At 39.4% G+C, this 22,450-nt stretch overlaps 3 protein-coding genes across 3 annotated transcripts in view; all 3 read left to right on the top strand.

The window, feature by feature from the left end:
* LOC121960761 (glycine--tRNA ligase) overlaps window positions 1–5,899 on the top strand; it is a 7,437-nt gene extending 1,538 nt beyond the window's left edge. Inside the window, exons 6-17 of the mRNA XM_088071906.1 lie at window positions 1,262–1,338; window positions 1,485–1,630; window positions 1,714–1,863; window positions 1,942–2,104; window positions 2,907–3,071; window positions 3,155–3,263; window positions 3,428–3,572; window positions 3,654–3,739; window positions 3,832–3,941; window positions 4,024–4,117; window positions 5,229–5,419; window positions 5,526–5,899. Of these exons, the coding sequence (XP_087928032.1) occupies window positions 1,262–1,338; window positions 1,485–1,630; window positions 1,714–1,863; window positions 1,942–2,104; window positions 2,907–3,071; window positions 3,155–3,263; window positions 3,428–3,572; window positions 3,654–3,739; window positions 3,832–3,941; window positions 4,024–4,117; window positions 5,229–5,419; window positions 5,526–5,639 (1,550 nt within the window). The 3' untranslated portion in view covers window positions 5,640–5,899. The remainder of the gene's footprint in view (window positions 1–1,261; window positions 1,339–1,484; window positions 1,631–1,713; window positions 1,864–1,941; window positions 2,105–2,906; window positions 3,072–3,154; window positions 3,264–3,427; window positions 3,573–3,653; window positions 3,740–3,831; window positions 3,942–4,023; window positions 4,118–5,228; window positions 5,420–5,525) is intronic.
* Window positions 5,900–6,766: 867 nt separating this feature from the next.
* Window positions 6,767–16,090, top strand: hhatlb (hedgehog acyltransferase like, b). The gene is made up of 12 exons (XM_042510614.2): window positions 6,767–6,963; window positions 8,465–8,602; window positions 11,402–11,469; window positions 11,553–11,666; window positions 12,747–12,941; window positions 13,024–13,233; window positions 13,939–14,110; window positions 14,247–14,391; window positions 14,488–14,523; window positions 15,075–15,276; window positions 15,345–15,486; window positions 15,567–16,090. Exons 2-12 carry the CDS (start codon window positions 8,497–8,499, stop codon window positions 15,779–15,781), a joined length of 1,605 nt encoding a protein of 534 aa, XP_042366548.1. The 5' UTR covers window positions 6,767–6,963; window positions 8,465–8,496; the 3' UTR covers window positions 15,782–16,090.
* A 1,269-nt stretch (window positions 16,091–17,359) lies between these two features.
* On the top strand, window positions 17,360–22,351 carry klhl40b (kelch-like family member 40b). Its single transcript, XM_042510167.2, has 6 exons — window positions 17,360–18,743; window positions 19,463–19,623; window positions 19,701–19,808; window positions 19,987–20,172; window positions 21,122–21,271; window positions 21,959–22,351. Exons 1-6 carry the CDS (start codon window positions 17,616–17,618, stop codon window positions 22,068–22,070), a joined length of 1,845 nt encoding a protein of 614 aa, XP_042366101.2. The 5' UTR covers window positions 17,360–17,615; the 3' UTR covers window positions 22,071–22,351.
* Window positions 22,352–22,450: the final 99 nt, after the last annotated feature.

The following is a 22,450-nucleotide window of genomic DNA, read 5'->3' as shown; positions in this document are numbered from 1 at the left end:
GACCACCACTACCTCATTCAGAGGATTTAAATTAACCCCCACCTAGTCCAGTCCTCCCTCAGCTCTCCATTATTTCCTTGCATTGCTAACAAGGTGTCAGATTTCATCACTACAGAGAAGGATGACCTGCAGGCCAAACATTGTCTCAGAGCAGATGTGAACGTGCAAATTTATTCACCTAAAATTTGCAGGTCATGAATTAGAATAATTACAGAGGGTCAACATATATCATAATAATCAATCTGCCAACATGTCTTGATGATCTTTTTGAATTCTCTGCAAGATAAGTCTTACGAGAGTGTTTAAGACCTTGCATAAGGACAGGACAGGTTGTTACCTGCCATACTGGGTTATATATCCTCAGGGGAGTTGCAGGCAGTGGGGAGCAGGAGTTCAGATGTCCCACATGACTGGTTTTTCTGGTGTTCCTCAATCTGGAGTCTGTTTATTCAACCGTGAACACACAGAGCATGTTTTAATTATAGCGCTATTTATACATCATATAGAGACAGGCGGAGAAAACAAGTTCAAAGTGCTGATATCGGGCTTCTACACTATATCTCATTTATGTCTGTGCCTTCAAAGACATTTGAATTTATTTTCAGTGACCTAGACTTTCAATTAAAATGGCAAAAATAAGCTGGGATAAACATCACTTTTCATGTAAATAGACTGTATTATTATAGCATTATATCTTACATTTTTTGCTGTAATACTGCTCCATAGTAATATTTTGAGTGATTCACTAATTATTTTTAAACTTTTAAAGGTCTTGTTTTTCCCTTAAGATTTTGGTTTCTGGGAAAATTTAAAATTTAATTTAATTGACAAAATTATAATTAAGATTAGTTGCTGAGGACAGTTCAAAGGTGCAACAAACAATAATAATATAATAATAATAATCTTAATTTATAGGGCACTTTTCAGAAAATAGCATTACAAAGTGCTGCACAAGACAGCAAATAAATAATCATAATAGTCATGATATCGTCTGGTTTTAGGAAACGATTTAAAAAATGCTAAGACTTTTTTTTAAAAAAGCACAATTTAAGACAGAAATGTTTTAGCAGAAAACGTACTGCCTATAATAGCCCTTTTAGGGAAAAACACATACAAAAAAACCCAAAAAACAAGCTGCTACCCAGCAGACTAATACAATAATTAATACTTAAGTGATTAAAAATGTTCATTTGCTTCTCTCAGACCCACATTTGATTGAATATTCAACAGCTGCTTAATGAGGTGTTTTGTTTTCTCACAGCTCACTTAAAAAAACTGATGTCTGATGAGAAATGTTCAGCAGAGAGGGCCACCGAGATGGATGATGTAATCATTCAGGTGGGTGCTTGGTAAAACAACACACACACACACACACACACACACACACACACACACACACAAACAGAGAGAGTTGGAAGTTGGTGGATATACTGACATCTGCTGGTTGGATAAATAACTCTCTAATGGCTTCCTCTCTGTTCTAGATGGACAACTACACTCAGCAGGAGCTTGCCGACCTCTTTGTGAAATACAATGTCAAGTCTCCCGCCACAGGAAATGACCTCACACCTCCCGTCTCTTTTAACCTGATGTTTCAGACGTCCATCGGACCAGGAGGGAACATGCCCGGGTACTGATCAGATACACGTAATTGCCTCAAGTGACAAACTTTTGCACTATTTAAAATCATGTGAAATAATTGTAATTTTGCAGCTATCTGAGGCCTGAAACAGCTCAGGGAATGTTCCTCAACTTTAAACGTTTACTGGAGTTCAACCAGGGAAAACTGCCCTTTGGTGCAGCTCAGATCGGAAACTCCTTCAGGAACGAGATCTCCCCTCGCTCTGGACTCATTCGTGTCAGGTAGTCAAAAACTCCTTCATCACTAAATTGCGAAATATAACAACTATACATTGGGGTGTTAATTTCTCCTGTTTGCAGGGAGTTCACCATGGCTGAGATTGAGCACTTTGTGGACCCCAACGAGAAGGTCCATCCAAAATTCTCCAACGTGGCCGATCTGGAGATCCTGCTGTTCTCCTCCAAGGCTCAGACCAGCGGGCAGTCCGCACAGATCATGAGGCTGGGGGACGCAGTGGAGCAGGTGGGAATCACTGAACTATTATTATATAGATCAAAGGGCTGGAGATATATTATTATACAGAAAGTGTTTATTCTCAGTGCTGGAAACATGCCTGGCCTCATGTGGACGTTGTTACTGATGGTCACTGACGGTTACTGACAAATGTTATAACCCTCATTTAAATCATTAAATACAAGATCAAATAGCAGCAAGTAGAGGATTTTATTTTGAATATTGCATTACTAGATTCCCATACATTCAGTCTTGTTACAGTATGTGCCATAGAAATGTCTTTTTTCTGCATGATTTTGATTATATATGGTAATTTACTCTATAATTTAGCTTTATAGCCTGAACAGGGAAACTGTGTGCATTAAATTTTGATGTTTTTAGACCTCTCTGGGATTATTTTTCGGGGTTGTTCATCCATCTGTCCTACTTTTGTGAATGTGATATCTCAGGAACGCCTAAAGAGAATTTCTTCAAATTTGGTGCAGACATCCACTTGGACTCAAAGAAGAACTGATTAGAATTTAATGGACAGACACGGATGTAAACCCAAAGTGCAGTTTGACTTGTTTGCAGAGGCAGTAATTCTACTTTTCTAATAAGTTATCTGTCAGTCAGCTTTTTATTAGCTTTTTATTTTAAAAAATGCATATATTAGACCCAGTATTGCAATAATAATAATAGGTGGAAAAATATGAACTTAATATGGACTGAGTTTTAACATGAATAGTAAATAGATAAACAGATTTAACATTTGTTGTAATCACATTGCATTCGCTGGTCTGTCATTTAACCTTCTTTGTGTTTGCCGCAGGGAGTGATCAACAATTCAGTGTTGGGTTACTTCATTGGCAGAATCTACCTCTATCTAATCAAAGTGGGGCTGTCCAAAGATAAAGTGCGCTTCCGTCAGCACATGGAGAACGAGATGGCTCACTACGCCTGCGACTGCTGGGACGCAGAGTCCAAAACCTCCTATGTAAATCTTTTCTCTTTTATTCACACTTGAACATTGGAAATTTTGTGGATTCAAATCAAGACAAGTTTGTTTTTCTCTCTCAGGGTTGGATTGAGATTGTGGGATGTGCTGACCGCTCCTGCTATGACCTCACGTGCCACTCCAGAGCCACAAAGGTCCCGCTAGTGGCTGAGAAGCCCCTAAAAGAACCCATATCCTTTTATTCTGCCAGCCCAACAACCTTACAACCAAAATATTCAAGAGTGAAGGTTCACCAGGTTTCACCTTTTCTATCTGTCTTATTAATCTAACTGACCATGATTTGTGTCTTTACTTGTAAACTGGATTCCTGTTTTACGCCTTAACTTTGTCTCACAAAGTAGTAAATGTTGTCCAGTTTGAGCCCAGTAAGGGAGCCATAGGAACAGCCTACAAGAAAGATGCCAAGCTGGTTCTGGAGTACCTGGCTGCCTGTGACGAATGCTACATCAGCGATCAGGAGAAACTTCTCAATGAAAAAGGGTAATTTCTGACTGCAAAAAAGTCTATTGGGTTACATGATTGTCCATATTTCTATTAATCTGGTGATGTTTATGCCTGTAGGGAGTTCAGCATTGAGACAAACGGCAGGACGTTTAAACTGACCAAAGACATGGTCGGTGTGAAGAGGTTCCAGAAAACTCTGCATGGTAAGAGGCGACACCGAACCTGCCTTCAGAGCTGTAGAGCAGAACAGTGAGTTTGTTCATGTGGGAAAACAACCGTCTCTATTTTCCCACAGTGGAGGAGATTGTTCCCAATGTAATCGAGCCGTCCTTTGGCATCGGCAGAATCATGTACTCCATCTTCGAGCACTCGTTCCGCATCCGGCAGGGTGATGAACAGAGGACGGTAAGAATGCTCCAAAACAAGGAATGAGATCTGAGTGAGAATAATGTGATTGTTTAATTTTAATGACTTGTTTTTGTCCCAGTATTTCAGCTTCCCTGCAACTGTAGCTCCATACAAATGCTCCATCCTTCCTTTGAGCCAAAACCAGGAGTTTACACCGTTTGTTCAACAGTTATGTGAGTGTAATACTAGTTTTTTGATTTTAGCAACAGCATGATGAATTTTAAAGATATACATTTTGGGAAATACTCTTATTTTACTTTCATTTTGAGAGTTAGATGAGGAGATAGAAACCACTCTCATTTTTGTCTGTTAAATATGAAGCTGGAGCCAGTTGGTTTAGCTTAGCATAAAGACTATGTGTGGGACTATTTCTTGACCAGGAACAGTAACGTCTTAGAGACGTGCTGCTGGCTGCAGCTTTACATTTGACAAATATTTGAAATGAGCAGCTTTGTTCTTCTCATCTAACTCAAATAAGCATATTTTCCAAAACGTTAACTATTTCTTTAAGTGTTCCTATCCTTATGAAATTTACCAACCCAAACTGTGGCCCAGTCCCCAGAATACAATGTTGGCATTAAAGGTTTCTGTCTGCAAACCATGAATATGTTATGTGTATCATATCAATATTTCTATAGTGACAGTATATGAGCTGACTTGTCATCTGGTAATGGAGCGGATGCTGGATGGCACTTGGCTGTCAAGCTGCAGTCGACTATTGTGGACCTCAAAAACGGTTGTTTTTTAGACTTACATGACTGTTTCCAGCTTCTTTTTCTTCCATCAAATGTGGGTGTTTTGTAGCATCCTATCACTGTTTTTCCAACAGGGATAATGCAACAAAAAAGCTTTTTTGGGGGGGAAAAACATAGCTGTTTTTTCCTGCTGTGGTAGTGCCACATAACTGGGTTTTGACTGTGTTTCCTGACAGTATAGTGCTACAACAAGTGGTTGTTTTTTACTGAGACATTTCTGCGTTTCCAGCAGGTTTTTGCGACAAAAAGGGCTGTATTTTTTATAGACATCTGTGGCTTCTCCAGCTGGTATTGCTGCATCAAAACCGGATAATTTAAGCCAAAACATGATCTTCTTTGAACCATAACTGTTTGTTTTATTGCCTAAACCACAACATTGTTGAAATATAACGTTTCAACATATCCGATAAATTAATAACTTACAAATGTAATGTATCAGTGATTTGCGAAATCTATATTGCCAACATTATTTCAGGTGAAATTTGGGCTGCTAACTGATTACTGATCTTTGTCCTCTCTCTCCTTTAAGCTGTGGCGATGACTAAAAATGGTGTGTCCCACAAAGTGGACGATTCTTCAGGATCCATCGGGAGGCGTTACGCCCGGTCCGATGAGATTGGAGTGGCGTTTGGCATCACCGTCGACTTCGACACAGCGAACAAGACGCCTCACACAGCCACGCTGAGAGACCGCGACTCAATGAGGCAGATCAGGGCCGAGGTAAAACAATCAGATTACTGCAGCTTTAATTTAACAGAATGTATGGTCTGTATGGTATCATAGTTTAGATTTTGTTTTTATTCTAATATACAAACTCAAATTGCAGGTTTCTGAGTTGCCAGGGATGGTTCGAGATCTGGCTAATGGCACCTTGACATGGGCTGAGGTCGAGGGAAAGTACCCAATCTTTGAAGGACAAGAGACAAGCAGGAAGGAGTAACCAAACTAGGACTCCTTGACTGGATGCACAGGGACCACAAAAAAGAGTTTACATTTCACCAAAGTCATTTTTATGATATAGAATCCCATTACTTTTGTAATTTTATACTTATACATTTGGGGAAAAAAGTTATTTTCTCTTGGATCTGTGGCATTGAAACTGTGAAAATATGATCATCTAGCTATGGACTTGAGTTTTATACATCTCTTTAATACTGTATGCCTTGGTTAACCCTTTATAATAAACCACATCTTGCATCATTCTCTTCTTTTTTTGAACTGCTTTGTGTCTCCAGCTGCTGCATGTCACTGCTTTGTATTTTGTGTTGCTGTCACTAGACGGCACTGCGTGTTGTTTCATAGTTCATTGTAGAATGTGAGAGGCATGGACGTCTGGCTGCAGCTCAAAATTACAGCAGGCTTAGACCTTCCCAAAACAGATCTGGCAACCAGGAATATGGAAAATAGCAGCAAGAGGAAAGAGACAATTGAATATGTCAAATAATTTAACATTTCCTATGAACCCAATTCAAAAAGCAAATGTAACAATTATATATTCTGCTGTCTCTTTTGTAAATAATGATAAAGTTGCTGTATGTGATGAAGATACATTTCTCTGCATTAAATGGACCAATCACATTTTCAAAAACAATCTCAAAAGCTACTTTTTTAGTTTGATTTTTAATTGAACTTTAACTATTTATTTATGACTATTACTCATTTATCTTTTATCTACTATTCAGAGTACTTTGTGTATTTATTTAGTTGTATCTGTAGGTTCAATTTACCTCTGGTTCTTCCTTTCTTATGGTAGTTTCCTCAATTCCTGGTTCCAATGCTTTTTGTGCCAGTGTGTGTGTGCGTGTGTGTGTGTGTGTGTGTGTGTGTGTGCTTTGGGGGGGACTTCTGGTCTTATTGTATAAAGCACTTTGTGTTACAGTTTTGCTTGCATGAAAGGTGCTATACAAATAAAGTCTGATTGATCGACTAATACAATATATTAGGGAAGTACTGTATGTGGTTGGGGAAGTTAAAACATGTCATGATAAAATCCTCCAAATGTTGCAGCCCTGCTGTTCCGCCCCCTGTGTGTCAGTGGTCAAAGTATAAATACATCATGTCACCTTTAACCGGTGGCAGCTCCCTCTCAGGGAGTCACAGGGACCCGCAGCCCACCCTGAGCAGATGTTTAAGTTTACATTTTCTTACTTATTTAGGTAAGATGACATTTTAGCCTGCGTTTTCCACCGTTTTGAACAAATCGGGGAAAAAAACTGCGCTGTAAAGCAACTTTCTGCGGGCACGAGACTGCTGCTGCGCTCAAGGTCAGTATCACAACAGGTGCTGCGGAGGACGAAGTGAGTGCGTGACCGAGTGGCATTTCAACAGCAGGCATTGTGAAGAGAAAACAGGCAGGGATTTTAATATAGCTTAAAGCATGTTAAGCATGTTTTTTTTCTTAAGCATGTTTTGCTGGTAAGTTTTTTGTAGACTTGTAATAAAAGTTTGATTTGTTGCCCGCATTAAAAAGCATTACAATGTTGTTTTGATGCACAAGAACTCGGGAATAAATTAATTTCTGAGACGTTGTTAAAAATAGCAGGCAGATTTACTTTGTTGCTGAAATCTAATCTTTTATCTGGTAATCACCAGTAAGTCCTGCAGCTAAAAGTCACAGCTGATGGTGGGTTTTTGGGAGTTAAAACAATCATTTCACAGAGGCACGAGAACCACGTGATAGTGCATTATCCTCCATGGAACTGATAGCTCTTAATCAGTGAAGCTACTTTTGTAATGTAATAGGTTACAGATGACCAATTATCCTGTCAAAAATAGCACAAGTATTGTAACTTGTACTTACCTCAAAGTAATGTAACTTATTCCATTTGATTACTTTTCTAACAAATGTTTTAAACTGTTCTATAAATCTGAAAATTGCCCAGAAATAGATTTTTGTAAAAGCTCAAAAAATGCTTCCCTCAATAGTGTTAAATTATTTTTGCATTCATGCGTCAGCTCAAGGCAGTAGGAGAAAGTTATGTACATTAACTCTGGTACTGTAGTCTGCTGTAGGCCTACAAGTAAAATTTTGGATAGTTAATTCAGTCCTTAATTGTTCTTCTTTATACTTCTATTCCAGTAAGTTTCAAAGAGAAATATTGTATTTTTACTTCACCTCATTTCATTCACAGCTAGATACTAAAAAATAGAAATGATCAATTTATACAATGTGGGCATTGTTACGGATTAAAGTCCGAAAAATAAAGCAGATTAACAAGCTCAACTTTGACCAACCTTTTTTACATTGTGGCATTGTTACTTAAGTGAGGGATGTGAGTACTTTTATGACTTTGGTACAAGACCTTATTGCAGTAAGTGCAAAAAATACAGTAATGTACAGAAAAAAAGCAAAATCTCACTTTTGAAATATAAAGTAAAAGTATAAAGCATCACATAATGGTTCAAGTTCAAGTTAAGTTCATCAAGTGCAGTACTTGTTCAAGAAGTAAACATTTTTTTTAAATTTTACTTTTTACCTTTCATACTATGTCAGGGCAAATACTTCACAAGTGACAGAGACCTAAATCAGGACTGATTAACAAGTTGAGGAGTCTATTTTTAGTCTCCGTTGGAATAGATGTCTCTCATGCAAACACTGCAGTGGCTTTGTTGCACCTTTTACTTTTAACCTCACAGCTGCATCCAATAATGTGATAAACCACCAGTTTCTTAATTGCTAAAATGCCACGAGATGTCATTTCAGGAGTAAAACCTGTTTTAATTTAAACAGATAAAGTGTTGACCGGTCTGGTTTGTTGTGTTCAGGAGCCTCCAGAGCTCTTCCTGTCTGCGTCAATATGGGGATCAAAGCTGCACTTCCCAAATATGAGATCTATTTCTACAACACGGTGCTCTGTCTGGCCATGTTCTGGGCGGCCAGCTGGATCTTTGACGTGTCCAGTTGTGAGTATGAGCAAGTACACACACGCAAGTACACACACGCAAGTACACACACGCAAGTACACACACACACACACACACACACACACACACACACACACACACGTGCAAACCCAAGTGGAGAGTAGTCGTATATCATGTGTGTAAAGTAGAGTTAATACTCTGCTGATGAATATGGGTCTGACACAGTTTGACATTTTCACCTGTGTTGAAACTACTCACTGAAAAATCCTCCAAATCTTTTTAAAACTACTTCAATTAAAGAATATGTCTGGTGATATATTTTCTAATTGCCAAAAAACAATGAAAAGACCAAAAACAACAATGAACTGATGTACTTACAGGTATTTTCTGTGTCCAGCTTGATCTCACTTACTCCTCTGTGCCTAAGTGCTCCATTGTTTTCCAAAAACTATTAAAAACACATCAGGGAGCCGCACTGTTGCACCGGGTGTCACATTTTTTCAGAACAATGAACATGGGTCAATCCCACATAAACTGTTCTGCAATTACTCACCAGATTCCCATCACCAGAGCGCCAATTGTGTCTTAATCCGCAGCTTAAAATAGTCCCCCGCAAGAGCACTATTTACTCCTGTTTGAGTAACATTTGATAAAGTCTACGTTATCCAGCTGTTACTGGAAATTACTGTGCCTTCCTGAAAAAAAAAAACAAAAAACTATGCATTTTTGCTCCATTTAAAAAATCTTCAGTGGGAACAAATGGACTTTAGGATCTTGCCAGAAACAGGCTGCAGAGTCCTGCACACCCTCACAGGTGTTGTCAATGAATCTGGCTGATTAGGCTATTGCTCAAGTTGAAGCTGGGCAGATCTGTGTCACCATGTAGTACCAAACACAGAGTTTATGTGCTAAAACAGATGAATAATCTGTAAAATACTCCTCCCAAAGTGGGGTAGATGTCAATCAAGCAAAGCAGAATAAGATATGAGTAGTAAATTCCTCTATTAGTCCTACAGCAGGGAAATGTGCATCATTACAGCAGCAAAGGCGAAATGCAAAGTACAAATAATATAATGAGTTAGCAGAAACACAGCAATATAACAAGTAAACAGTAAAAAAAGAAAAGTATAATAAATAACAGGCTCAATTCACATTATTGCACATATAAAAAAAGCTATTGCAGGGTTTAGTACTTACTGATATTGAACATATTTGATGATTGTTAGTTTTGGCATGGTTTGCTGCAAGGAGTGTAAGTCTAACTCTTTGTTTTTTCATGCATTGTACTGTCTGTGATGAAGCAGACAACTGCAGAGGCGTCAGATAACTTTTTTAGGGCACAGCTGGCTGAGCTGTGCAGGAAGTCTGCAGTGTAGGAAGGAGCCAGAACTGTTCATGGCCCCGGCGCTTCAGAGAACCGTGTGCTGTCAGGTGGTGGTTCACCCCGGTGCGCTCCAATAAGTCACCCAGAAACGTGGGCTCTACGGTATTAAAGGCACCAGAGAAATAAAAAACATGATTGTCATAGTGCTCCCAGAATTTTCCAGGTGAGAGAGGGATGCCGATGACTGTTAGGCAAACTGTAGCAGGTCCATACTTTCACATTGCAATGCATCATATTTTATAGATGTGAAACTGACAGATTGTTAAAAAAAATAAAGTTAAGAGCAAAATTAAATGATTTTTAACTGTTACTTTTTAAAAATGTAGATATGTGCAACAAAAGTCTGTGTGGCTGAAATTGAATGATGTATAAGTACATATAAAGGCTGCTCAAATACAATAACATATTAAGTTAATTCAGGGTTCCTGCAGCTTAAGGTAAGTGGAATTTAAGACTTTTTACAACATTTTTTTAATGCCACTCAGAATGAAAGTTAAGACCAATTTTAAAACAGCCAACACCAAAGGTAAAAAAACATGAACCAACATGAATTACTTAATGTTAAGGGAGAATTTGGCCCAAATATATATTAAAACATAAAATATGACTTGTTTGTGATGTTGATGCAATGTGATTTTTTTTTCTTTTTCTAAAAACTTGAACTTGAAAGAATAAATTTAGTCTGCACATTCTTTCATATCTATTTTTGCTTGGTCCAGCACCTAGTTTTTATCACTTTTGGATATATGTGCTGCTTGAACTTTTTTCTAAAAACTTTGCCATTATCTTGAAATTTTACAATGCACCGTCAGAAAAAATTAATAAAAATACCACTTTGTAGGTCTTAGCATTTGTAAGACTTTTGAACAAAGAATTTAAGACATTTTCATACCAATTAAGGCCTTACTTTTAGATTAATGAATTTAATGCACTTTAAGACTTTTTAAGGATCCCTGTCCCTATGATTTAAGGAACCTGTGCTTTCCTCATTTACAAACTTAATCTTATGCAGATGTGCAAACACAATACCCTGTAAGAACTTCCCAGATCATACATGTTAAAAAGAAATCAGTGCATTAGTTTACCCCAAAGGAGGCCAAACTACAAACCTGATGTTGAGGCTTGAGTTAGAACTTAAGCTTTGTGTACAGCGGTCACACTCAGACGACACAATGTGCAGCATACATACAGTAGAGGGGCGGTGTCACTGTGTGAGGGTGAAGACTTGGAGCTATGCAGACCATGCAGAGAGGAGATCAGATGTCAGTATTAATACCACAGAGCACAAGAAGAAAATAGATCCTGTGGTGGCCCTGCATTTATATGTCACTCGAAACAAAAGTTTCACATCTGCCTTCAAGGACAAAGAAAATGTAAATGTATGTGTGCTGCAACTTTGTCTCTTTAAATTTCATAATTTAACTCACAATAGAATTTTTTTTCTCCATCTCCAGCCAATGCAAACAGAAAGACATTCAAATCCAGTGTGAAGCCAGGATGGTACTACTTTGGAAGGAAAATGGTGAGAGAACATTAAGAGTTTATCATTTGTCCCTAATGTATATTTGTTTTTTTTTAATTTTTGAATTTTTCATTGATCTGCAGGATACGGCTGATTTTGAGTGGGTGATGTGGTTCTCCACCTTCAGGGAGCACATCCTGTTTGCTCTCTCCGGCCATGTGCTGTTCGCTAAGATCTGCTCCATGTTGGCTCCACAGGTGCTTCCACTGACAGACAAACTGATTTAGTTATTGAGCTGCTGCAGAAGGAAGACTTGCTTTGATTATCCAAACTAAAAAGTTGAGCCACTGTGAAATGAGGTGGAAGAAGGACTGGGGTTCATCCTTCGCAATGTTGTGTTATTATGAATACTTGGTGACATTTAAGATCCTCTTTGTCACAATTTATTTTTACTACATTGCACAGTTGCTTTTTATATCATTAGCTAAACAGCAGATGATGAATGGGACCAGGTGGTAAAAAAAGATGCAGTGAGATGGAGGGATGAGTGGAGATGAAGAATGAAAGACAAATAGAAATGTAGCTCTATATTTAGCACGATCACTAATGTCAGTTTGGTTTGGTTAACAACAACACTGGAGCACATGTCGTGTCAGCAGAGTCTCGTGGTTAAAGTCTAACATTGCTGTGAGTGCAGGTCAGTAAAAGTAAATTGTTTTTTAGTTCTTTTCGTGTGCAGCATAGTGAATCAATTTATACTTACAACTTACAAATCTAAACACGTGCTGCATCATCAGACTGACTTTCACAAAAGATGTCAACATGTTTTTTTTTTTAACTAGCTTTTAAAAGGTGGCTTTACTGCGTCATTCCTTTGAGATACAATATGGTGACCAGTCCACAGAGAAGTATCCAGATCCTTTACATGAGTACTAATATCACAGTATCAAAGTACTCCACTAAATTAAAGGTGCTGCTTTTCTTAAAAGTCCGGTATGTAAGATTTAGGGGGATTTAGAGGAATCTAGTGATAAAGACTTCAAATTGCAACCAGCCAAAACATCTCCTAGTTAAAGTTCCTTCAGTGTTTACTGTACAGGAGGTTTTCCTGTCATTTGTAGACCAGTAAAAACACACAATAAAGCAGTTTCACATTACAAATCAGTATTTTTCCAACAGCTTTAGTAGTGTAAAAAGTACTATATTTGCCTCTGAAATGTGGAGGTGTAGAAGTAAAAAATTGTATAAAATCGATATACTCAAGTAAAGTACAAATAAAGTAAATGTACTTCCTTACCTTCCATCCCTGGTGGTGACACGACGTGTCTCTCCCACAGTACAGGTCCCTGGTGTACATGGTGTACGGGTTGCTGGCTGTGTGGACCAGTATGGGCTGGACCTACGTCACCCTCATCCTGTCCCACTGCATTCTGCTCTACAGCATCTCCTTAGTGAAAATCCGCTGGCTTTGCTTTGTCACCGGCCTCTGTACCCTCGCCACATTCAAGTGTGAACCCTTCGTTTCCTGGCAGGTAAACTGTTGACGCTTTACGGAAGTTACATCACAAAAACTATTCGCATTAATGGGATTGTGTCCTTCTCTCCTTCATGCAGGCCGGTTTTGTGGAGGGAGACTTTGAGCTGCGTCACATTCTCTTCTACGGAGGTTGTGGCTTTACTATCATGCGCTGTATGAGCTTTGCTCTGGAGAACTGCGAGAGGAAAGATGGAAACTACAACATCCTGGAGCTGCTCAAGTACAACTTCTACCTCCCCTTCTTCTATTTCGGGCCCATCATGACCTTTGATAAGTTTTATGTCCAAGTAAGTTAAATTTGTTATTATTCCAAGTCTTCACAGAGATGATTTCTGATGTGTTTCCCCTTAAATGATGCATTATCTGCTTGCATATGTGTCTGGTTTACGACCAGATCAACAAAAGAATAATGCTTTTCCCTGTTTAATTTAAATTGTTAGGCTTGAAGAGGTAAAATTGTTTAATAATTCACAGGAAAAGAATAAATAAATATTATTGGGACAGCAGAAAACCTACATCATTTTTTAAATTGGAGCCACTGATTCTCAACATACGGCCCATGCACCAAATCTGGTGTGCATCCTTGATTCCTTTCCTCACAACCTAGTCCCTTCTCTCTGGGATGCGAGTAAAGGAGGCAAGGAAGAGACACAAGGAGAGAGAAATCGAGTCAACGGGCCTTTTACAAAATGACACATCTGTGCCTCAGAGCCGTCATTTTAAAGCAATGTCAATTAAATATGACACACAGCTGCATCATCAGCTGTGTGTCACGCAGGTCACATCTTTTTTGCACGTCATGGTTGCCAAAAATACAAAGGAAACACTAAGTCATATCTTCCCTATCCTTTGGCAAGCCTGTTCTCTCCCTCAAGATGGAGCACTGATATAGTTTTGCGAGTCACAGGTGGGACGAATAAGAAAAGCCCCTGATTGAGCTGTGACACAGTAATGTGGCTGGCTTTGTGACGTGTGTCTGCTGCCCCCTGCAGGCCAACAAGTCGGACCTGACCAGGAAGGAGCGGGAGATGTGGAACATCAGTGTGCAGGGCCTGATTCACCTGGGAGTCATCATTGTAGTGGACGTCCTCTTCCACTTCCTGTACATCCTCACCATCCCTGCTGACCTGAAGCTGCTGAAGCACGCCTCCGACTGGGCTCTGGGTCTGTGACTTCCACCTGAAACATACATTTAATGATTCATTTTTAATAATGAAAGTAACACGGTGCAAATACTGTTGATTGTTCTTAGTGTGTGATATGATATTACACTAACTACATGTGACTGCATTGTTTCCAGTGGGTCTAGCTTACTTTAACCTGGTGTATGACTGGGTAAAAGCAGCTGTCATGTTCGGAGTCATCAACACGGTGTCCAGACTGGATCACCTGGACCCACCTAAGCCACCAAAATGCATCACTATGCTCTACGTGTTTGCTGAAACGTAAGTTGAGTTTACACAGCTTGTTTACATTTCGCTGATTATATATCAGACTGTAAGAATCTGTTATCCAAACCTGTTTTTTTTCTTCTTTAACAGCCACTTTGACAGAGGGATCAACGACTGGCTGTGCAAGTGAGATCAATAAATTCAATTTAGGATTGATTATTTGTTTAACCAATGTATTTGGTTTCAAGTGCATGATAATCAAAATATTCCTGTTGGCAAAAAGAGAGAAAAAAATTAATTCAGTTAAAATAATAAAAAAATAACTAAATAATAATTCAATAAAAAAGGGATGACGAGACATCAGTACTAATGGTGTGATAACAAAGTCATCTTTGAGCTGATTTGGCAGAAGAGAAATACATTAACATCTGGTTAATCAAGTGTTTGATTAAAGTCTGTCATACTTTAAATAATCTGTCATTAGATCTATAAGTAGCAAATCTAATCTTCTCTCAGTTAAAGAACCTCAAAGTATCCCAGTGTTTAAATTTTTAAAATAAGAAGATAAATGTTCTTGCCAAAATGAAATACCTTTTAACTGGTTGTTTGAAAAAGAGCTGTGACGGGGTTGGATTCATTAGCTTTTTCACATAGTTAAGTAAAAACACTAAATATATGGCTCCAGCTTGGGACCCGCTTAACAAATTTAGAGGTTATAACAGTCTCATTACCCGCAGGTACGTGTATGACTACCTGGGCGGAAAACACGAGAACGTGGTGGAGGAGCTGGTGGCTACACTGTGCACCTTCGGCGTCACCATCCTCTGGCTGGGACCCTGCGAGGTGGTTCTGATCTGGGCTTTCTTCAACTGTTTCGGCCTTAACTTTGAGCTGTGGACCGCCAAGTTCTTCTCCATGGAGCCTTTTGCTTCTTTTGAGGTTTGTTAATATTTCAGTTAGGACACAGATTTTGTTGTTTTTGGACATTAATAATGTTTTATTTGCAGATGGCTATGACAGAGGCAACGTCCCGCAGGATCAGAGCCATCTTCAATACTTTGAACTTCTGGAGCATCGTGTTGTACAACGTTCTGGCCCTGAACAGTTTGGACTTTGCCAAGTTGGTTGCCAAGCGGCTGCTTCTAAAAGGTGTTTTTGTGTTTTTACTTTAAACAGGGTTTGATTTTCGATAAACTGTATTAACAATGACGTTTTTCTTACCTTCTCAGGCTTCCCTATTACCACCATCATCGTCATGTTTGTGACCTACTGCCTGATCCAAGTGATCAAGGAGAGAGAGAGGAGGCAGGCACTCATTGATGACCCCGATCCTCTTCCTCCTGCTCCCCCTCCAAACGCCACAATCACCAGCCCGACCAGCGCCGCCGCTGCACCCGCTGCTGCTCAGCCAGTCACAGATCCTAGCAAGGAAAAAGCAGAGTAGATATTTGACGTTCACTAACAGCGATGAATGTCAACAGCAAAGAATATTAACACCAGTCCGGATTTTTAAACATGGATTTTGAGTGGATGCTCTGTTTCGAACAGCATTGTAAATACGTTTACCATCATTTAACTGTGTTTATACCTAAAAGGGAAAGAAAAGAACTCAATAACATAGATTTACTCAAATATGGCATAATACACAGTATAATGTACACTGGTGGGATGTCAAAGCTTAATTTTAATTTTTCTGAAACCTTTTGTCACTAATACAAAAAAAAAAAATAAACTGCAGAGATTTGTTCCAATGTTTTGAGTCTTTCTGGAGTTTTCTTTCTAATGGAGCTGTTTGAATATGAATGAGAGAAAGAAGCTTTTTACAGTACATGAGTCAGTGTTGGCTGTGAGGTATTTCTGTAGCGTTACATCAGCAGTTGGCCGCTTTATTCCTGTTTGACAGTAGAAACCCTTTAAAACACTGTCCAGTGGAGCCGCTCTCACACCTGTGGTGAATCACTGCCTGAACAGTGTGATAAAAGACATTTACTGACATTAAAAAGGGGGTAACTTCCTATTTTTGTAACATAGATAATAATATTAATACTGCATGTCTGAAACTGCTTATAAATAGCTTCATTTAAAGAAAACACAAAACAGGGTCAGGAACATATATTTCAACTTTTGAAAAATACTTAATACTTTCCTAAAATGGCCTGGCTCTGTAATTTTTCGTGAACGTTGCGAGCACTTGAGTATTTAATACTATTAATTCCACTGAATCTCACAAATTTTAAATGTTTGTCTTTTCCTTTTCTTTATACCTTACATTTTCAGGCCTGGAAATTTAAACTTAGAAATAATTAATTCCATCAAACACAACAAAATGTCAGGATTTTTCCAAAATTTTTAAGGATGTTACTAATACCATGAATTTTCCAAGACTGAAAAAAACTGGACTTGGAAATAACAATTAATTACATTGAACACAACATTTTTTCTAACTTTTTCAAAAGTTTCAATGATTTTACCAATACCATAACTTAGTCAGGCCTAGAAAATGAGATTTGGAAAGTCTACAGCTTGTCCAAGTTTTCCATGCCTGTGGGTACCCTGTCGTATTTTGACCTTAAATTTGAAAAGTGAAATCATGAGTAAGATTTTGTTGATAGTGACATTCCACTGAAGGTTGTATTTTTATAATTGCTGTTTGAACTGATCAATTTCATGATATCAGTCTTGTAGAAAATAGTGAAAACCAGCTTCATGCTTAACCAGCAATAAAAAAAAAACTTCCCTCACATCAAAATCACAATGTGAATATCATATAAATGTAGTAATATAAGAAAGTGACAGAGTGACAGTGCTGCTATAATTACTCAGTCACGGAGACCCCACAGAGACCCCAGGGGGCAGAATATTAACTCATCTACTCCAGATCTACCCATGACTCATGACTCAGGATGGACACATTTCCCATGAAGCCGTGTGTCAGCTGTCTGAGCGTGGGTGGATGTTCCTGGGGAGTGGGCGGGGGTGGGGTTGGAGGTGGGAACGAGGATTGAAGTGTGGATATTGCATTTCATGTTCCAGAATGAAGCCCATAGCTCCACACGGAGCGGCCGGACTATAAATAAACTACCAGTTGGAGCTCAGTTGAAGGGTCAGGACAGCTGAAGGAGTGGGCTGTCCCGGAGTTCAGCTGGTGTGGGCTAACAGCAGACTGTGTGTCTGAATCCTCTTTCCAGGCAAGAAACTAAAACTCTGCTATAAAGAAGATCCACTTTTGTTTGATTTGAAGCCCCTGAAAGGCTCTTCAAACCCCCCTGCCAGGCACGATGGCTCTACCGATAAACCCCATGGACGAACCCAGGATGTACCAGCAGACGTTGCTCCAGGACGGCCTGTATGACCTGCTGGAGAATGACAAGCTGGTTGACTGTGTGCTGAAGATCAAAGACAAGGAGTTTCCCTGCCACCGGCTGGTCCTGTGCGCCTGCAGCTCCTACTTCCGCTCCATCTTCCTGTCTGACATAGAGGAGAGCAAAAAGAGAGAGATCGTCCTGGAGGATGTGGAGCCGGGCGTCATGGGGCTGGTCCTCAAGTACCTGTACACCTCCAAAATCAATGTGACGGAGCAGAACGTCCAGGACATCTTCGCCGTGGCTAATGTGTACCAGATCCCTTCAATTTTCACTGTTTGTGTGTCTTTCCTTCAAAAGCGCCTGAGCCTCAGCAACTGTTTGGCTATATTCAGGCTCGGCTTGATGTTGGACTGTCCCAGGTTGGCCGTCTCTGCCCGAAACTACGCCTGCGAGCGTTTCCAGCTCATCACCAGAGATGAAGAGTTCCTCCAGTTGCTCCCTAGTGAGTTGGCAGCCATTTTAGCAAACGACAATCTGAACGTAGAGACAGAGGAGGCGGTGTTCGAGGCTTTGATGAACTGGGTGTCTTACGACTCTCAGAACAGAGAGAAAGACCTGCCAGGTTTGCTGGATTGCATTCGTTTGCGTCTGGTCAAAGAGGACTACCTGAAGGAGAAAGTGGAGAAACACAAACTGATTGCCTTTAATCCGGAGCTGCAGGAGAAACTCCAGCTGGTTCGGGATGCTCTCGCTGGGAAAATGCCAGAGGTTAAAAAAAGCAAAAGCAAAAAGGAGGACGGTGGAGCAGAGAAAAATGGAGAGAATGAGGATAATGAGGAAGAGGAGGGTCTTCTCCCGGGCATCCTGAATGATAACCTGAGATTTGGCATGTTTGTCAGGAACTTGATACTGATGGTGAACGAGGTGGGTGCTGTGGCCTACGATCCCAATGGGAACGACTGCTTCGCGGCTTCACTTTCCACACAGGTTCCCAAAAACCACGTCAGCTTGGTCACCAGGGAGAACCAGATCTTTGTGGCGGGAGGATTATTCTATGATGAACAGAACAAAGAAGATCCACTGTGCTCATATTTCCTACAGGTAGGGACGGTTTTAGATAAAGTTTTGAGAGAAGATCTTTGATACTTAATTCTTTGAAGACCTGCAGTGCTCCTGCTGAGGATTAATAACGTAATAAACATTTATGCTCTTACTGACGAAAATTTAAACATGGTTTGGCCCTTCGACTGCTGAATGATGCTTAAAGGGATAGTTTGAATTTTTTCAAGTGGGGTTGTATGGGATGATTATTCATGGTCAGAGTATTACATACTGTAGATGGCAGTCGGCACGCCCCCAGTTTGGAGAAGCAGGATGAAGTCCGAGTCGGAAGCTATGCAATGTACTGCTGAGGATGGGAGTCAGCAACAAAACATATTTTAGCAACCTACAAAAAAACCCAATTTCAATTGTATGCTGTATTGAGAATATTAATTTGAGTACTAATTTGTACTAAACCTTTTAAAACCCACTGATGGGTGTGTTTAAATCCATAAAAAATGGGCTACATTTTAATGTTGATGCCAAAGTATATCTGGGTGGATTTTGAGGGAAACATGGATAAAATGATCAGTTGGATATATTCAATATTTTATGTAGCTACATAAGGGGAAATAAAACTGAAAATTGGATTTTAGGGGGTTTAACACAGAGTGCCTCTACCTGTAGAGTTTGTGTCTGTCTGTGTGTGCTACAGTGTGTATACTTTAGGTGGCATTAATGTAACCCATTCACATATGTTTGACCTCCTCTGACCTCAGTACGACCCGGTCACTGCTGACTGGCTAGGGATGCCTCCTCTCCCGTCTCCACGCTTCTTGTTCGGGCTGGCCGAGGCTGAGAACTCCATCTTTGTTTTGGGAGGGAGGGAGCTGAAGGAGCAGGAGCGCACGCTGGACTCCGTTTTGGTCTATGACAGACAGTGAGTACAAGTTAATGTAAATCTTTGAATGGACTGCTGTTCTCAGAACTGAAACTTGTTCATTTACACCTTTACAGATCTTTTAAATGGGGTGAATCAGAGCCGCTTCCATACCCGGTCTATGGACACGCAACGGTGTCACACAGTGATGTTGTTTATGTGATTGGAGGAAAGGGAGACGAAAAGTGAGTATTAAGTGGGATCAAAACATTAATATCCATCTGTGGCACGTGTGAAAGCTCTGTGCTTTAATCCAGAAACACATGAAAAAGGAACATTTTTCTAAATTAAAGTCATATGTAGAGACCACTCGGGGATGGCAGACCTCAGACACACTATGTTCTTTGCTTCTCTCGTGAAAAGGAGCTGTCTGAAGAAGATGTGTGCGTATGACGCCAAGAGATTTGAATGGAAGGAGCTTGCACCCATGAAGGTTGCCCGTTCTTTATTCGGAGCCACTGTTCATAAGGACAAAATATATGTGGCGGCGGGAGTCACCGACAGTGGACTGACAGACTCTATGGAGGTGTACGACATTGCTACAAACAAGTGAGTTCCTCAAAATTGGTGAATAAATTCTGACAAAAAACGCTTTAGGCACCACATACAGTTACATAGCCCCAAAGGCATGTGCAAACTACTTAGGGCATGAAATCACCAAGGGACCCTAAAATTGCAATTATAAATGAGATTTCCTGTGTTGTTTATGTGCACTTTTCAAGTGATATTAACCCTTTCAAATCTGAGCAAAACTGATTTCTTATTAAAAAAAACATGGAGAGGAGGCAACAAGCAATTAAACAGTAAATGTCCCAGAAATAAGTAAAATAAATAAATGAAAAATACTTATGAAAAATAAAAGTTACAAGAAACTACCTGTAAATATGCAAAAAAGGAGTAAAAAACAAAAACAAAATGACCTAAAAAAAACACCTAAAAAAAAGATTTACTTGATATATTTTATAATATTTTTTTTCTGTACATAATTGTTAATCTAAAAATATTGTAATTATATAGTTTTTTTATCCCCTAATTCTTTTGTTAATTTTCTAATAGTCCTCCCATTTTTTTTAAAACTATTTTTTATGTAATTTTCTTGTCACTTTTAACTAATTTCTTGCAATTCATGTGACATTTCTTGAAACATTGGCCATTGTTATCAAAAGAAATCAAACCACTTTGCTCTGGTTTCAAAGGGTCAAATAGCTCATGAAAATCTGAACACAGCACAAGAAAACAAATGTCGAGCCAGAGTTGAAAGGGTTAGGCTTACTGGATTAATGGTTTTTCAAATTTCTGTTAACAAATGCAATTCACTTCTTCTTTATCACATTTTCACACCACTAACTTAATTTTAAAGCAGTTTTCCAGTGGTGGAAAACCCTTAAAATGTTATTTAGCTTTAAAAGGTTGTAAGTGTATTACACCTCATTAAAAACCGCTATGTGTGTGTGTGTGTGTGTGTGTGTGTGTGTGTGTGTGTGTTTACATTTTTCAGGTGGACAGACTTTGTAGCGTTTCCCCAGGAGCGTAGCTCTCTGAACCTGGTGTCTTTAGCTGGCCAGCTGTACGCTGTAGGAGGTTTCGCCATGATGCCTTTGGAGGACAGCGACGAGATGGTTCCCAAAGAGATGAACGACATTTGGAGGTGAGTCCTAACAGACACATTTTTTCATTCACACAGTGACTGATTTATCCATAGTGCACCTAATAAAGCTTTTTCACAGCAGACATGTTAACTTGTCATAGCAGTACATGCACAGGTGTATTTAATTGTACGAGACATCCCGGAGCGGTGAATGCTGGATCACGGGAATACTGGGACACTGAGCCCTCGTTAATGTTATCAGTTTCACCTGTGCTTTTCCAACATGTCAGAACGTCTGCTGTGAAAAAGACCAATATTGGAACCCATTGGCTATCAGTCTTAGGACATTAAGTGTCTGAAGTCAACGGCTGAAAGAGTCGGGCAGGCATGACATTTTTTTGTGGGTCAACCTGGATGTTAGTATCACCCTGGTTCCCCTGTAAAAAAAACCAAATTGGATTTTTCCATTGGATTTTGGATTATCGTAGAAAATAAGCCTCGCGGCAAACATTTATGATACTTACTTACGTCTGCAAGGTAGTCTTCACAAATGAACACCACTTTTGTGATTTTTCATCACCAGAAGTAAAAAGCTGACGGCTATAGATGGACTACACTATGGTTGCATGACTTAATTTCATTACCAAAACAACCACCTTTTTTAAGACAGATAAAAGTTTCAAAATGACTAGTTTTACTGTGTGCGAGTCTTACCTTTTATGACCCTAGTCTTGTTATCCTCCTCAGGTTTGATGAGACAGAGAAGAAGTGGATGGGGATCCTCAGAGAGATCCAGTATGCTTCAGGAGCCACTATTCTGGGGGTCCGCCTCAATACGCTGCGTCTCACCAAGATGTAAAAGCGCCTCCAGTCCCTGCTTGCAGAACAGAAATCTATGCACAGTGAGATGTCACATTGGTTAAAAAATCTGCTACTGTAGTGTTCAATGTTTTATTTTACACTAGTTCTAATACTGTACTTGTGCCTTAATATCATGTACATTTTTTGATTGAAGAGATTTTTATATATGAGTTTCAGTGATTTTAATCTGGCTGAGATTGTAAAACTGTAAACAGTCTGTAGCCCACTGACATTTTTTGCACTGTAATTAAATAAAATATTAGTATTTAACACCAAAAACTTGTCCTAACAGCAATGGTAAAAACATGTTGGCAAAGATTTTGTAAATTTCCCAACAGATGGCAGCAAAGTCATAATGTGGGTGCCTCCAGAGAGGAT

The sequence above is a fragment of the Plectropomus leopardus genome, chromosome 21 (genome assembly GCF_026936395.1).
Source record: "Plectropomus leopardus strain MGB_pleo_1.0 chromosome 21, ASM2693639v1, whole genome shotgun sequence".
Taxonomy (NCBI): Eukaryota; Metazoa; Chordata; class Actinopteri; order Perciformes; family Serranidae; genus Plectropomus; species Plectropomus leopardus.
Note: the sequence above shows the minus strand (reverse complement) of the source record. Positions and strands in the feature narration are given on the sequence as shown.